We start from the raw sequence: 16,461 nt of genomic DNA, 5'->3' as shown, positions 1-16,461 counted from the left end.
GAAAACGAGCGTCTTCTAAATCTCAACTGTATGGTTGATAGAGTAGCCAGTTTTGCATCACTCACTCCAGCAGGTTTCCCAGTGTGATTATATTGTCTATACTCAGTTCTGGTCTCTTCCCCAAAGTTTCTGGTTGATGCAACAGAAGTTGTGGTTCGAGGAGGTTTTTTGGGTACCGCTCATGTCTGCTTCCGTGTGGAACTAATGAAGGGAGGCAGATATCAGGCAGGTGGAGCTAAAACTGCCTGTGCATCACCAATAAATTTGGGCAGGTTCCAAATGTAACAAGAGCTTGAACAAGGTGCAATTAGTCATGAAACAAAGGGCCAAATAAAAAACATGAGCATCTACAACAGAAAACTGGGCTCCAGAAAACAGCCTTGAGGAAGAAAAACAAGGAAGACAACAGGTGCGCGCTTCTGTGCTGTGGGGACGCCTGGGTCCAGGTATAAAGGCTGCCCAGGGAGGCCATCCCCAGACATCACTGCCCTCTGCCTCGACCTTATCCAGCCACACGCCACCATGTGCCACACCAGCTCCTCCTCAGGCTGCCAGCCAACCTGTTGCGTGCCCAGCCCCTGCCAGGCATCCTGCTGCGTGCCTGTGGGCTGCCAGTCCTCCGTGTGTGTGCCCGTGAGCTTCAAGCCAGCCGTGTGCATGCCTGTGAGCTGCCAGTCCTCCGTGTGCGTGCCTGTGAGCTGCAGGCCCATCGTGTGTGTGGCCCCCTCCTGCCAGTCCTCTGTGTGCATTCCTGTGAGCTGCAGGCCCGTCGTGTATGCGGCTCCCTCCTGCCAGTCCTCCGGGTGCTGCCAGCCCTCTTGCGCCAGTGTCCTCTGCAGACCCATCACCTGTGGCATCCCTTCCTGCTGCTGACCAAGAATCTCCAGACCCGCTGCTCCCAGTGCAGATGAGGCCACACCTGTACACTCCCCGGATGAGTCCTCAGTTGGTGTTCTGCACATGGGGCAGGTGAAAAGCATGCTCAGTGAACCCTCTGAATTCTGGATTGAGAATATGACAGAATGATCTGGAGCCCTTGCTGACCTTGCCCATCCTCCCAGGGAAGTCCAGGATCCCAGAGTCATTCTCTGACCCCATGAGAGCCAAATAAACCAGCTTTCCCTATGCAGCTCTGTGTTTCTGGTCTTTCTTTTTTATTTCCATACTCCCCGTTGTCTATGCTGCTGATTACATAGAATTTGCTGCTAAACCCTCTTCAGTGATCCCTTCACGCAGTCCTCATCAGAAGGTGGTGTCCCGGGTGGAGGGTGTGGCTAAAGATGCCCATGTGGTCTCGCCCAAGACTCCCGGGGCCCAGGTGCAGTGGCCACAGCAGTGACTTACCCGCCTGTGGTGGAGTGAGTGATCTTCCCCATTGGCTGTCCACTGCTGCTCCAGGCCAGCAAGCCCTGCACTGATGGCCAAAGCCTCAGAGCACTGAGGATCGGGCTTTCCCCTGTGGTTGGTGGACGTCCTGTTCCCAGGTCGCGGAGGATCTCGGGTTTACAGAACTGGATTAGTTCAGCACACACTCCCATCACTGGTCCACATATGGCACTTTTTAAAAATTGATACATAATATCTTTACATATTTATGGGGTATATGTGATACTTTACACACAGAGGATATGTAATGATGAAATCAGGATATTCATCACCTTGTCTATCATTTCTCTGTGTTGAGAACGTTTTACACTCTCTCTTCCAGCTGATGTGAGACATACAATACATGGTTAACTGTAGTCACCCTATGCTGATATCAAATATTAGAACTTACTCTTTCTGTGTAACTGCATGTTTGTACCCATTAACCAAACTCACTTCCCCTCTAACACACACCCCTCTTTACCTCTGGTAATATCATTCAACTCTCTGCTTCCACGAGATCAACTTTGTAAACTCCCACATGTGAGTGAGAACATGTAATATTTGTCTTCAGTGACCTTTGGTTCCATCCATGTTGCTGCAAATGGCAGGACTTCATTCTTTTTTATGGCCGAATAAGATTCCATTGTGAGTATATACCACAGTATCTTGATTCATTTATTTATTGATAGACACTTAGGTTGAATCTGTATCTTTGCTATTGTGAATAGTGCTGCAATAAACATGGGGTTGCAGGTATCTTTTTGATACGCCAATTCCCTATCCTTTGAATAAATAGTAGCAGGATTGCTGGATAGTATGGTAGTTTTATTTTAGTTTTCTGAGAAATCTCTATACTGTTTTTGATAATGGCTGTACTAATTTACACTTCCACAAATGATGTATGAGTTCTCTTTTCTCCACATCTTTACTGGCATCTGTTATTTTTTGTCTTTTTGATAATAGCCATTCTAATTGGGGTAAGATGATATTATCTCATTCTAGTTTTGACTTCAGTTCGCTGATGATTAGTGATGTTGAGTTTTTTTTTTTTTTTTTTTTTTTTTTTTGCATACCTGTTGGCCATTTGTATGTCTTCTTTTGGGAGATGCCTATTCAGGTGTTTTGCCCATTTATTTATTTATTTATTTATTTTATTTTTTGAGACGGAGTCTCGCTCTGTTGCCCAGGCTGGAGTGCAGTGGCCGGATCTCAGTTCACTGCAAGCTCCGCCTCCCGGGTTTACGCCATTCTCCTGTCTCAGCCTCCCGAGTAGCTGGGACTACAGGCGCCCGCCACCTCACCCGGCTAGTTTTTTGTATTTTTTTTTTTTAGTAGAGACGGGGTTTCACCATGTTAGCCAGGATGGTCTCGATCTCCTGACCTCGTGATCTGCCCGTCTTGGCCTCCCAAAGTGCTGGGATTACAGGCTTGAGCCACCGCGCCTGGCCGCTTTGCCCATTTATTAATGGAATTATTTGTTTTGTTGTTGTTGTTGTTGAGTTGTTTGAGTTCCTTACATATTCTGGGTGTTGGTCACTTTTCAGATGCATAGTTTACAAATATTTTCTCCCATTAAGCAGGTTGTCTCTTCACTCTGTTGATTGTTCCCTTTGCTGTGCAGAGCTTTTCAGTTTAATATAATCTCATTTGTCTATTTTGGTTTTTGTTGCCTGTGTTTTTGTAGTCTTAGCTATAAACTGTTCGCCTAGACCAATGTCCTGGAGCATTTCATTTATGTTTTCTTCTAGTAGCTTTACGGTTTTCAGTCTTATGTTTAAGGCTTTGATCCATCTTGAGTTGATTTTTGTATATGATGAGAGGTAGGGATCCAGTTTCATTCTTCTGCATGTGGCTATCCAGTTTTCCCAGCACCATTTATTGAGGGGGTGTCCTTTCTGTATTATACATTCTTGGTACCTTTGTTGAAAGTCAATTGGCTGTAAATATATGGATTTATTTCTGGGTTCTCTATTCTGTTCCATTGATCTATGTGTCTGGTTTTATATCAATTCTATGCTGTTTAGCCTTGTAATATATTTTGAAGTCAAGTGGTGTGATGCCTACAGGGTTTTTTTTTTTTTTTTGGTTCCATATGAGTTTTAGGACTGTTTTTTCTACTTCTGTGAAACATGTCATTGGCATTTTGATAGAGATTGCATTGAGTCTGTTGATTGCTTTGGGTAGTATGATCATTCTAACAATGTCATTTCTTCTGATCCATGAACATGGAATGTCTTTCCATTTGTTTGTGTCTTCTTCAATTTATTTTATCAGTGTTTTGTAGTTTTCCTTGCAGAGGTCTTTCACATCCTTGGTTATATTTATTGCCAGGTATTTTATTTTTAAAATAGCTATTGTGAATGAGATTGTATTCCATGGTGGGCAGGTCTGTGTAAACCTACCCCCAAAGTTCAAGGAAGCTGAGAGGCCACAGAAAGAGGCTGACAGATCCAGTTTCTCAGAAAGAAACATTTAATAAGGACTTAAAACAGAAGCCATGTCTGTGACTTGGGTGGTGAGGTGGTAAGATAAGTTGGTGGATCCCTGTGCCATTACCCCATCCAGACCCAAGGCTTATATACCATAAGGAAAGGGCATATGTGATTTAGAAGGGCTCTGTAATCAATTGAAGTACAATAACATCAAGGTTGTTTTGAAGCAAGATTTATAGTATGTGCTTTTATACAAGGAACAGTAGATTAAACTGGAAATCTTAGAGGCCTTCCCGGAACAGGTTAACTAGAAGTCCATATGGCAGATTAGCATCCAAGATAGAGTTGTTTTAGCCTTCATGGATCGCCTTTTTGCTTACTTTTTCAGCTAGTTTGTTATTGGTGTATCAAAACACTATTGATTTTTATATGTTGATTTTGTATCCTGCAACTTTACTAAATTTGTTTATCAGTTCTAAGAGATGTTTGGTGGAGTCTTTAGGTTTTCCTAAATATAAAATCATGTCATGGGCAAAGAGGGACCATTTGACTTCCTCTCTTCCAATTGGGATGGCTTTTATTTCTATCTCTTACCTGATTGCACTGGCTTGGGCTTCCAGTACTATGTTGAATAGGTGTATTAGTCCATTCTTACATTGCTATAAAGCTATACCTGAGACTGGGTAATTTAAAAAGAAAAGAGGTTTAACTGGCTCATAGTTCTGCAGGCTATACAGGAACCATAGAGGCTTCTGCTTCTGGGGCAGCCTCAGGAAGCTTACAATCATGGCAGAAGGCAAAAGGGGCACCAGTGCTTCACATGTCTGGAGCGGTGTGGGGTGGTACAGGGTGCCACACACTTTTAAACAACCAGATCTCACAAGAACTCACTATTATGACAACACCTTCAAGAGGAACAGTGCTAAACCATTCATGAGAAATGGTCCTCATGATCAAATCACCTCCCACCCAGCCCCACCTCCAGCACTGGGGGTTATAATTAAATATGAGATTTGGGTAGGGACACAGATCCAAACCATGTCAATAGGAGTGATTAAAATAGGCATCCTTGACATATGCACGCATGCCTCCACTTACTTATGCCGCTATGGCAACTCCTGCGTCCACCAGCAGCACCGTCTGTTCGACAGAGATGCTGTGGGCCTGTCAGTTATCAGGTGTGACCACCACTGCCCAGAGTTGTCTCTGTGGGAAGTTTGTCCTCCGTCCATTGTGACCATGCCACAGATACTCTATTTCAGGCAGCTCTGGGTTGACTACTGGCAAAATTGCTGGAGCTGGCCTCTTCTTTGTTGGTGGAGGTATTGGTGGCACTATCCTGTATGCCAAATGGGAGTCCCATTCTCGGGAAAGTGGGGAGAAAACCATACCTTACTCAGACAAACTCTTCGAGATCGTTCTTGGTTCCGCACCTTATAATGTTCCATTGACAAAGAAATCGATTCAGTCTGGTCCACCAAAAATCTCTAGTGTATCGGAAGTAACAAAGAAGTCTAAATAGCCTGGCTCACAACTCTAAAAGCAAAAGGGAGATGCTCCAGCTTCAGCAACAGCAGGCGATACGCTGTTGGTCCCTGGGGTTCGGCATGAGAAATCTTTAAAAACTAATCACCCTGAAATTGGTGAAGGAAAACCCACACTTCCACTTTCAGAAGAAGCATCCTCATCTTCTGTAAGGGAACGAGCACCTGAAGAAGTTGCAGCTTGCCTTGCACAACAGGAAAAACAAGAACAAGTTAAAATTGAGTCTCTAGCCAAGAGCTTAGAAGATGCTCTGAGGCAAACTCCAAGTGTCACTCTGCAGGCTATTTCAGCTCAGAACGCTGTGGTCCAGGCTGTCAATGCACACTCCAACATATTGAAAGCTGCCATGGACAATTCTGAGATTGAGGGCAAGAAGAAGTCTGCCAAGTGGCACACAGTGCAGGGTGCATTGAAAGAACGCAGAAAGGCAGTAGAGGAAGCTGCTGATGCCCTTCTCAAAGCCAAAGAAGAGTTAGAGAAGATGAAAAGTGTGTCTGAAAATGCAAAGAAAAAAGAGGTTGCTGGGGCCAAGCCTCATATAAACTTCACAACATGATAGTTGATCTGGATAATGTGGTCAAAAAGGTCCAAGCAGCTCAATTTGAGGCTAAGGTTGTATCTCAGTATCATGAGTGGGTGGTCCAAGCTTGGAATGACTTCATTACTCCAGAAGTCCTTCCTGGGTGGAGAGGAATGAATGTTTCTGACCTAGCTGACAAGCTCTCTGCTGCTGATCTAACTCCCTGATTGCTCATGCGCATCGTCACATCGACCAACTGAACACAGAGCTAGCAGAACAGAAGGCCACAGAAAAGCAGCACATCACATTAGCCTTGGAGAAACAAAAGCTGGAAGAAAAGCAGGCATTTGACACTGCAGTAGCAAAAGCATTACAACATCGCAGAAGTAAAATGCAGGCTGAATAGGACAGAAAGATAGAGGAAGTCAGAGACACCATGGAGAATGAAATGAGAACCCAGCTTCATTGACAGGCGGCTGCCCACACTGATCACTTGCGAGTTGTCCTTAGGGTACAAGAACAGGAACTGAAGTGTGAATTTGAGCAGAACCTGTCTGAGAAACTCTCGGAACAAGAATTACAGTTTTGTCATCTCAGTCAAGAGCAAGTTGACAACTTTACTCTGGATATAAACACTGCCTATGCCAGACTCAGAGGAATTGAACAGGCTGTTCAGAGTCATGCAGTTGCTGAAGAGGAAGCCAGAAAATCCTACCAACTTTGGCTTTCAGTGGAGGCATTAAAGTACAGCATGAAGACCTTATCTGCAGAAACGCCTACTGTCCCACTGGGTAGTGCAGTTGAGGGCATCAAAGCCAACTGTTCTGGTAATGAATTTACCCAAGCTTTAACCACAGCCATCCCTCCAGAGTCCCTGACCCATGGGGTGTACAGTGAAGAGACTCTTAGAGCCTGCTTTTATACTGTTCAAAAACTGGCCCAAAGGGTAGCAATGATTGATGAAAGCAGCAAAAGCTTGTGTCAGTACTTCCTGTCCTACCTACAGTCCCTGCTTCTATTCCTGCCTCAGCAACGGAAGCCACCCCGGGAGCTCTGACCTGAGGATATAAACACATTTGAATTACTGTCATACGCCTCCTATTGCACTGAGCATGGTGATCTAGAGCTAGCAGCAAAGTTTGTCAGTCAGCTGAAGGGGAAATCCAGATGAGTGGCACAGGACTGGCTGAAGGAAGTCCGAATGACCCTAGAAACAAAGCAGTGGAAATCTTGACAGCACATGCCAGCGCCGTAGGCATAGGAACCACTCAAATGCAGCCAGAGTAAGGTCTAGGAAGATTTTTCGTAAAGTCCTATTTCATGTCAAGGAAATCAGCAGTGATGGATGATGGGTTTGCAACAAGGGTCCCAGCATTGTCTAGAAATGAGCAGGTTTACAAGTACTGTTCTAAATGTGAACACCTGTTGCATTTATATTCTTTCCACTTGCTATCACGCTAGTGAACTCCAGGAGTGCTTTCTTTGCAACTCATGTAACATTTTCTGTTTTTCAGGTTTTACTGATCAGACTTGTGAGGCCAATCAAAATAATGTTTGTGATCTCTACTACTGTTGATTTTTCCCTTGGAGCAAACTGAATAAACAAGATGAAAACTGAAAAAAAAAAAAATGCATCCTTGTCTCATTCAGTTCGTAGAAGAAAGGCTTTCAGCTTTTTTCCATTTAATATGATGTTAGTTGTGGGCTTGTCATACATGGCCTTTATTATTGTGAGGTATGTTTCTTCTGTGCATGGTTTGTTGAGAATTTTTATCATGAAGGATACTGAATTTTGTCAAATGCTTTTCCTGCATCTATTGAGATGCTCATATACTTTCTGTCCTTCATTCTGTTGATATGATGCATCATGTTTATTGATTTGTGTATGTTGAATCACCCTTGCATCTGTGTGATAATTTCCACTTGATCATGGTATATTATCTTTTCGATGGTCTGCTGGATTCAGTTTGCTAGTATTTTGTTGAGGAGTTTTGCATCTATGTTCATTAGGGATATTGGTCTGTACTTTCTTTTTTTACTGTGCTTTTGTCTGGTTTCGGTATCAAGGTAATGCTGGCCTCATAATAGAACGAGTTAAGAATAATTCCCTCCTCTTCAATTTTTTGGAACAATTTGAGGAGAATTAGTGTTGGTTCTTCATGTGTTTGGTATAATTTTGCAGTGAAGCCATTCAGGCCTGGGCTCTTCTTTGCTGGGAGACTTTTTATTACTGATTCAATCTTGTTACTCATTATTGGTCTGTTCAGGTTTTCTGTTTCTTTTTGATTCAATCTTGGTAGGTTGTATATGTCCAGGAAAATATGCATTTCCTCTAGATTTTCCAGTTTTTTAGAATATAGTCTCTGATAATCTTTTATATATAATATATAAGTATATATTATATATGAAATATATATTTTATAATTATATATTTAAAAAAAATATATATATATTTAAAGACACGGTCTCCCTTTGTCACCCAGGCTGGAGTGCAGTGACCTAATCATGGCGTGGTCGTGGCTCACCACAGCCTCGACCTCCTGGGCTCAGGTGATCCTCCCACCTCAGCCTTCTGAGTATCTGAGACTACAGGCATGTGCCACCATAACTAGCTAATTTTTGTATTTTTTATAGAGTTGGGCATTTGCCATGTTGCCAAGGCTGATCTCAAACTCTTGGGCTCAAGTGATCTACCTGCCTTGGCCTCCCAAAGTGCTAGGATTACAGGCGTGAGTCACTGTGCCCAGCCAGATATCTTTTGTATTTCCATGGTATCAGTGGTAATGTCTCCTTTTTCATTCCCGATCTTGTGTATTGGGGTCTTCTTTCTTTTTCGCTTGGTTAGCCTCGCTAGCTGTTTATTGATTTTGTTTATCTTTTTAAAAGACCAACTTTTTGTTTTGTTAATTCTTTGTATATTTTTAAAGTCTATTTTGTTTAGTTATATTCTTTATTGTCTCTTTCCTTCTACTAATTTTAGATTTGGTTTGTTCTTGCTTTTCTAGTTCCTTGAGGTGCATCATTAGATCGTTTATTTGAAATCTTTCTACTTTTTTTTTTTGAGATGGAGTCTTACTGTGTTGCTCAGACTGGCCTTAAATTCCTGGGTTCAAGTGATCCTCTCACCTCAACCTCCCTAGTAGCTGGGACTATAGGCACCACCACATCTACCTTTTTGATGTAGGCATTTATTACTACTAACATCCCTCTTACCACTGTTTTTGTTGTAGTCTATAGGTTTTGATACGTTGTGTTTCCCCCTTTTTTTTTTGAGAAATTTTTTGATTTCCTTATTAATGTCTTCATTAACCCAGTAGTCATTTAGGAGCATGTTGTTCAGTTTCCACATATTTGTACAGTTTCCAAAGCTCTTTTTGTTACTGATACCAGTTTTAATTATTGTGGTCTGCGAAGATACTTGATATGATTTTGATTTTTTAAAGTTAGTTGAGACTTGTTTTGTGGTCAAACGTAAGGTCTGTCCTGGAGAATGCTCCATGTGCTTATGAGAAAAATGTGTATTCTGCAGCTGTTGGATGAAATGTTCTTTAAATGCCTATTAGGTCCATTTGTTTTAAAGTTCAATTTAAATCCAATTTTTTGTTGTTGCTGTTGATTTTCTGTTTGGATGATATGTCTACTGGTGAGAGTGGGGTGTTGAAGTCCTCAACTGTTATTGTATTGGAGTCTATCTCCTCCTTTAGATCTCATAATATTTGCTTGTATATCTGGCTCTTTTGGTGTTGGGGGCATATAAATTTAGAATTGTAATATTCTCTTAAGAATTTCCTATGTGGCCAGTCCAGTGGTGATGAATACCCTCAGCTGTTGATTGTCCACGAAAGACTTTATTTCTGTTTATTTATTAAGGATAATTTTGCTAAGTATAGTATCCTTGGCTATCAGTTTCTTTCTTTCAGCACTTTGAATATATCATCCCATTCTCTCCTGACCTGTAAGGTTTCTGCTGAGAGATCCACTGTTAGTCTGATGGGGGTTGCCTTATATATGACTAGTTGCTTTCTTCTTTCTATTTTTAGAATTCTCTCCTTGTCTTTGACTTTTGACAGTTTGACTATAATGTGCCATGGAAAAGAACTTTTTGAATTGTATCTATTTGGGGATCTGTGTTAGTACGTTTTTGCATTGCTATAAAGAACTACCTGAGACTGGGTAATTTATAAAGAAAAGAGGATTAATTGGCTCATGGTTCTGCAGGCTGTACAGGAAGCGTGGTTTGGGAAGCCTCAGGAAACTTATAATTATGGCAAAAGGTAAATGGGAAGCCGGAATGTCCTACATGGCTGGAGCAGGAGGAAGAGAGAAAATGGCGGGGGTGTTACACATTTTTAAACAACCAGGTCTCGTGAGAACTCACTATCATGAGAACTGCAAGGGGGAAATCTGCCCCCATAATCCAATCACCTCCCCCTCAGCCCCTTCTCCAACACTGAGGATAACAATTCAACATGAGATTTTGGCAGAGATAGAAATCCAAACCATATCAGGATCTCTCAGCTTTCTGCATCTGAATGTTTAAATCTCTTACTAGACTAGGGAAATTTTCTCCTATCACTTTGCTAGATAGGTTTTCTACGCCTTTGGGCTGGGCTTCTCTTTGTTTTCTGGAACATCCAATGTTAGAATATTTGTTCACTTTATAGTTTTCCATATGGCAGATAGGCTTTGTTTATTCTTCTTTTTTTCTTTTTGACTGAGTTGTTTAAAAAGACCAGTCTTCAACTTCTGAAATTTTTTCTTCTGCTTGATCTGCTGTATTGTGGAAGCTCTAAAATGGACTTTTTATTTCATTTATTGAATTATTCATTTCCAGGATTACTGTTTGATTCTTCGGTTGTGATGTCTATCTCTTTGGTTATTCTCATTCATATCCTGAATTGTTTTTCGGTTTATTTGTATTGTTTATCTGTGTTCTCTTATATCTCACAGAATGTCTTTAATATCATTATTTTGAATTCTTTTTCTGCTAATTCATACATTTCTTTTTCAGGTGAATCTGTTGCACAATTCTTGTATCCCTTTGGAGGTGTGACATTTCCTTGTTTTTTCACGTTTCTTGAGTCCTTATGTTGATATCTGCACATCTGACATAACAATCACTTCTTCCAATTTTGGGGACTGGCTTTTTTATGAGAAGACTTTTTCCTGAAGATATGTCTATGGTGGTGGCTGGGTGGGATACTTTAGCTGGTATTCTGGGTGCATGCAGTAGTTTAGTCTCTGCTTGGCTAGGAACAGCATCAGTAGTGTTTGTGATTTCCTCAGTGACTTGGCTGTGATTGTCAGTGGAGGCTGTGGTGAGGTTTTTCTGGGGTCAGAAACACCAGGTTAGCCAGATCTCAGGCCCCAGTGGTGGCAGCAGTGGGCCAAATGTGCCTGTCCTTAGGCCCCTGAGTAGCATATGCTGGCACTGGTGTTACCATGTCCAGACAGGCTGATTCTTGGGCCTCTAGACAGCTTGCTGGTGTGCTAGCAGTGGCAGCAGTGGGATGGATGCATGGATGGGTCCTTGGGCCACTGGGCAGTGTATCTGACATGGGTGATGGTAGTAGCAGTGGTGGGACAGCCTTTGGGCTCTCAGAAAGCACTTACTAATGTTAGCGGTGGTTGTGACAGGCTGGGCAAGCCAGTCCCCAAGCTCCCAGGTGGCACATGCAAGTGGGTAGTGGCAGGCTGGGTGGGCCCATCCCCAGGTCCCTGGGAGGAGTGCATAGATGGCCAGCATTGGTAGACTGGGGGGGATCACCTCGTCCCCAGATGGTATGCTTGGGCACTGGGGGTACAGTGCCAGGCCACACAGTATGCATGGACACAGGCTATGGTGAATAGTGTGGGGTAATTTATGATGGTGGGTGTGGAAAGCCTGTACTCAGGGTACATGCAAGTGCATGGTAACCCCTGCCTTATTGATGTGTCCAGCTGGTGTTGCACTCCTGCAGCCCTCCTGGGTTGGTGGGGGTTGTGGCATTCAGCAGGGCTGAAGGGATGTGGAGATACAGGATCTGTTGGGACCCAGGGCAGGATGCAGACTTTTAGCGGCTGGGCTCTCAAAATGGCACCATGCTACAGCTGGCTGTTCAGGACTTGGTGGGTGTGTGGGACCCAGCGTGGGCTCTGTCTCTGGAGCAATGCCATTATGTGGCATCCTGGCAAATCGCTATGCAAGTCTCAGGGCCTGTGAAGAACAAGAGGCTCTCCCATGACTAGGGTTTCAGGTCCATGCTGAGTCCATGGTGGAAATGTAGCAGCTGGCAATCTCTCATTTACCATTTCCCTGCACTGGGGACTCTCTGTGAGCTCCTGACTGATTCCAACTGGGCCAGCTGCCTCCCTTCCCTCTCCCTCTGTGCCTCAGATGTTTCCTGTCACTTCTCTGCTGAATTCCAGTGTCTCTCTTAGATGTCCCATTCAAAATGTTGTTACTTACTCACTCTTTTGGGTTCTTCTTTGTAGAAGAGGCAAGTGTCAGGTGCCTCTACTCAGCCATCTTGAGCCTGCCCACTTTTTATTGATCAATTATTAATGCTTGTAACAACCCCCCCCCCCAACCTATGAACTATGAACCCACTACCTGACAGAAACTAGAACATCATCAATAATTTACCACGGACTTCTTGGGGCAGCCACTGTTGGGATTGTGTGCCCCTTATTCTGTTACTTTCTAGAAAAAATAGAGTTGAGTCATATCTGTTTGTATTCCTGAAATGTGTGTTTTCTAATTTAGTGGTTTGGAATGATATTAAAAGGGAACTATTCTGAGTAATTTTCTGAGACTTATGTCTCCCATTCTGTATAGAGTTGCCAAGGGTCCTCTGCATTTCTGATGGGTATATTCTATATCCAGCGTGGCTCCTTCCTGGGATTCTGCTGTTTCTACTTCAAGTTAAATGCTCTCCAGTAAATGGGCAGGCCTGTTGTTCCCAAGAGTCTGCTATTACAGATGGTGCTGATAAAAACATTTGCAAACCCATCCCACAATCCATTTGTTAGTGTTCTGGGGGTAGGACTTCTCGGGGTGGGACTGCTAGGGCAAAGGGCACCTGGATTTTCATCCCAACAAGGTGCGCCACTTCCTGCAGGTGATCCATAAGCCGAGGAGGAGCGTGGTGGGAATACTGGGACGGCTATTTCCAGTAGCAATGGAGTGTGCCGGAACTCGATGTCATGGTCTCAGGTTTTCAACCTGGCAGCCTCAGTCCAGGCTCCAGGCTCCTTAGTCTATACTGCAGGCAAACAGCTAGCCTCTCTTTAACTGAAAGTACAGCCCTCCAAACCCTCACCCTTGCCCCCTTGTTGCTGAGGGGCAGAGGAGGCTCTGTGTTTGTAGCTTTGTGTTTTAGGGGAGAATGCCCAGTGCTAGCTAGCTAGCTATTTATTTATTTATTTATTATTTATTTATTTATTTATTTATTTATTTTGAGATGGAGTCCCGCTCTGTCACAGGGTGGAGTGTAGTGGTGCAATTTCGCCTTACTGCAAACTCCGCCTCCCAGGTTCAAGTGATTCTCCTGCCTCAGCCTCCCAAGTAGCTGGGACTACAGGCACGTGCCACCACACCCAGCTAATTTTTGTATTTTTAGTAGAGACAGGGTTTCACCATGTTAGCCAGGATGGTCTCAATCTCTTGACCTCGTGATCCACCTGCCTTGGCCTCCGAAGTGCTGGGATTATAGGCATGAGCCATCTGAGTTTGATATTACATGTATGTGATGCTGTTTAATGATGTCTCACAAGCTCTTTTCATTTTTCTTAATTCTTTTTCTTCCTCTCCTTCATTTTGGATAATTTCTATTGATGTGCCTTCAAGATCATGAACTCTTCTTCAATCTCATTCTACTTTTATGTCTATCATGTGGATTTTAAAATATCAGCTGTTGTACTTTTTAGTTCTAGCATTCTCATTTAAAAAATAGTTTCGATTACTGAGATTCTCTATCTTTGATCCTGTTTGAGTTAATTTTGTATATGGTGTGAGGTAAGGGTAAAAAATAATCTTTTGTGTGTGGATATCCTGTTTTCCCATTGCCATTTGTTAAAAAGTCTGTCCTTCCCTCGTTGAAAGGTCTTGACAGCCTTGTCAAAAATTATTTGACCGTAGTTGTGAGAGTTTATTTCTGGGCACTCTATGCTATTCCATTAGTCTATATATTGGTCTTTTTGCCAGTACCACAGTTTTGATTACTGTAGTGTTGTAGTAAGTTTTGAAATCAGAAAGTGTGACTCCTCCAGCTCTGTTCTTTTTTTACAATGGATCTGGCGATTTAGGGTCCCTTGAGATGCCACATAAATTTTAGGATGGGTTTTTCTATTTCTGCAATAAACATCCTTGGGATTTTGACAGGGATTGCATTGAATCTGTAGATTGCTTTGGTTAGTATGTACATATTAACAATATTAATTTCCAATTCATGAACATGGAATGTGTTTCCATTTATTTATGTTGCCTTCAATTTCTTTCAACAATGTTTTATAGTTTTTGTTACACAATTATTTCACTTCTTTGGTTAACTCCTGAGTATTTTATTCTTTTTAATGTATTGTAAATGGAATTGTTATTGTACTTTCCTTTTGAGATTATGCTTGTTAGTTTATGGAAATAGAACTGATTTTTGTGTTTTGCTTTTGTATCCTGCTACTTTGCTGAATTCAGTTATTACTTCTTACAGTTTTTTTGTGGAATATTTAGAGTTTTGTACCTATGAAAATCATATCACAGAGTTTACTTCTTGCTTTCCAATTTGGATGCTTTTTGTTTCTTTCTTTCTTTTACAAAAATTTGCCTAGTTGTTCTTAGTAAAATTTCCAGTACTATGCTGGCTTTGTTCCCAATATTAGAGAAGAAGCTTTCAGTCTTTCACCACTGGGTATGAGGCTTGCTGTGGGTCTTTCATGTATGGCTTGTATTGTGTTGAGGTAGTTTTCTTCAATTCTTAGTTTGTTGATTGTTGTCATCATGAAAGCATCTTGAATTTTGTGAAATGCCTTTTCTACATCAATTGAGATGATCACGTGACTTTTTCCTTTGTTTTGTTATCATGGTGCCAAGTTCCAAGTGATCTGGTGTTGACATCTGTAGGCTCAGAGATTCTACTGCCCCTGCAGTACGGGGTGCACATGGCTTTCTGCTGAACATGCCCAGAAGTCATTCTGGCCCTTGGAACCTTCTATATTCAGCTCACACATATCCTGCTGTGGCTGTCCATGGGACACTTCACTGGCCTCACATGCTTCCCTGGGAACACGCGTGGACCAGCTTGATTTCCTTAGAGCTGTGTCACCAGGCATGAGACCAGTGGTGTTGTCTCATCTTGGTTCTTAACTAGGAGGATTTCTCAAGACAAAGATCCATGGTCACCATTCACAGGAAGTTCTCTGTGACCCACACCCTTTGTCCCCACTCATCCTATGGACAAGTGATTTCCATGTTCTTTCTCCATCTGCTAGCTCTCTTATCCAGCTCTAAGCTCTCAGGACATCCACAAATCAGCTGGACACACTCTATTCTATCTCACATTGACTATGGAGCCTTCCTGAGTCATGGGAGGAGTGTAAACTTCTGTCATTTAAGGACCATCATCACACAGAGAGGAAAATCTGGAGATCTGAGTTTTTGGAATCTCACAAAAGTAACTCAGGTGAAATTTTAAAGAACAAAGAAGAATCCAGATGAAGACAGTAAAACACTCTGGCAGGTTTCCAAGCATACCAAGAGCTTGAAGAAGGTGCAATTAGTCATAAAACTGAGGGCCAAACAAAACCCAGAGACATGTACAACAGAAAATTAAGCTCCAGGAGACAGCACTGAGGAAGAAAAACAAGGAAGACAGGCGTGCTTCTGTGTTGTGGGGATGCCTGGGTCCAGGTATAAAGGCTGCCCAGGGAGGCCATCCCCAGACATCGCTGCCTTCTGCCTCGACCTTATCCAGCCACATACCACCATGTGCCATACCAGCTGCTCCTCAGGCTGCCAGCCAGCCTGCTGTGTGTCCAGTCCCTGCCAGCCAACCTGTTGCGTGCCCAGCTCCTGCCAGGCATCCTGCTGCGTGCCTGTGGGCTGCCAGTCCTCGGTGTGTGTGCCCGTGAGCTTCAAGCCAGCCGTGTGTGTGCCTGTGAGCTGCCAGTCTTCTGTGTGTGTGCCTGTGAGCTGCAGGCCCGTTGTGTATGCGGCCCCCTCCTGCCAGTCTTCCCTGTGCGTGCCTGTGAGTTGCAGGCCCATCGTGTATGCGGCTCTCTCCTGCCAGTCCTCCGGGTGCTGCCAGCCCTCCTACACCAGCATCCTCTGCAGACCCATCTCCTGTGGCATCCCTTCCTGCTGCTGACCAAGAATCTCCAGACCCGCTGCTCCCAGTGCAGATGAGGCCACACCTGTACACTCCCCGGATGAGTCCTCAGTTGGTGTTCTGCACATGGGGCAGGTGAAAAGCATGCTCAGTGAACCCTCTGAATTCTGGATTGAGAATATGACAGAATGATCTGGAGCCCTTGCTGACCTTGCCCATCCCCCCAGGGAAGTCTGGGGTCCCAGAGTCATTCTCTGACTCCATGAGAGCCAAATAAACCAGCTTTCCCTATGCA

General features: G+C 43.3%; 2 protein-coding genes and 1 pseudogene across 3 annotated transcripts; all 3 read left to right on the top strand.

The window, feature by feature from the left end:
- Window positions 1–455: 455 nt before the first annotated feature.
- LOC117095676 (keratin-associated protein 12-2-like) lies at window positions 456–1,129 on the top strand. Its single transcript, XM_033232322.1, has one exon. The coding sequence runs from the start codon at window positions 523–525 to the stop codon at window positions 871–873; it is 351 nt and encodes a 116-aa protein (XP_033088213.1). The 5' UTR covers window positions 456–522; the 3' UTR covers window positions 874–1,129.
- A 3,761-nt stretch (window positions 1,130–4,890) lies between these two features.
- On the top strand, window positions 4,891–7,152 carry LOC117094891 (annotated as a pseudogene). The gene has a single exon (XR_004441721.1). The product of XR_004441721.1 is annotated as an MICOS complex subunit MIC60-like (transcript).
- Window positions 7,153–15,757: 8,605 nt separating this feature from the next.
- LOC117095601 (keratin-associated protein 12-2) lies at window positions 15,758–16,461 on the top strand. The gene has a single exon (XM_033232210.1). The coding sequence runs from the start codon at window positions 15,825–15,827 to the stop codon at window positions 16,203–16,205; it is 381 nt and encodes a 126-aa protein (XP_033088101.1). The 5' UTR covers window positions 15,758–15,824; the 3' UTR covers window positions 16,206–16,461.

The sequence above is a fragment of the Trachypithecus francoisi genome, unplaced genomic scaffold, assembly GCF_009764315.1.
Source record: "Trachypithecus francoisi isolate TF-2019V2 unplaced genomic scaffold, Tfra_2.0 Contig00090, whole genome shotgun sequence".
In the NCBI taxonomy this organism is placed as follows: Eukaryota; Metazoa; Chordata; class Mammalia; order Primates; family Cercopithecidae; genus Trachypithecus; species Trachypithecus francoisi.
The sequence above is the reverse complement of the archived record's forward strand: the minus strand, read 5'-3'. Positions and strand labels throughout refer to the sequence as shown.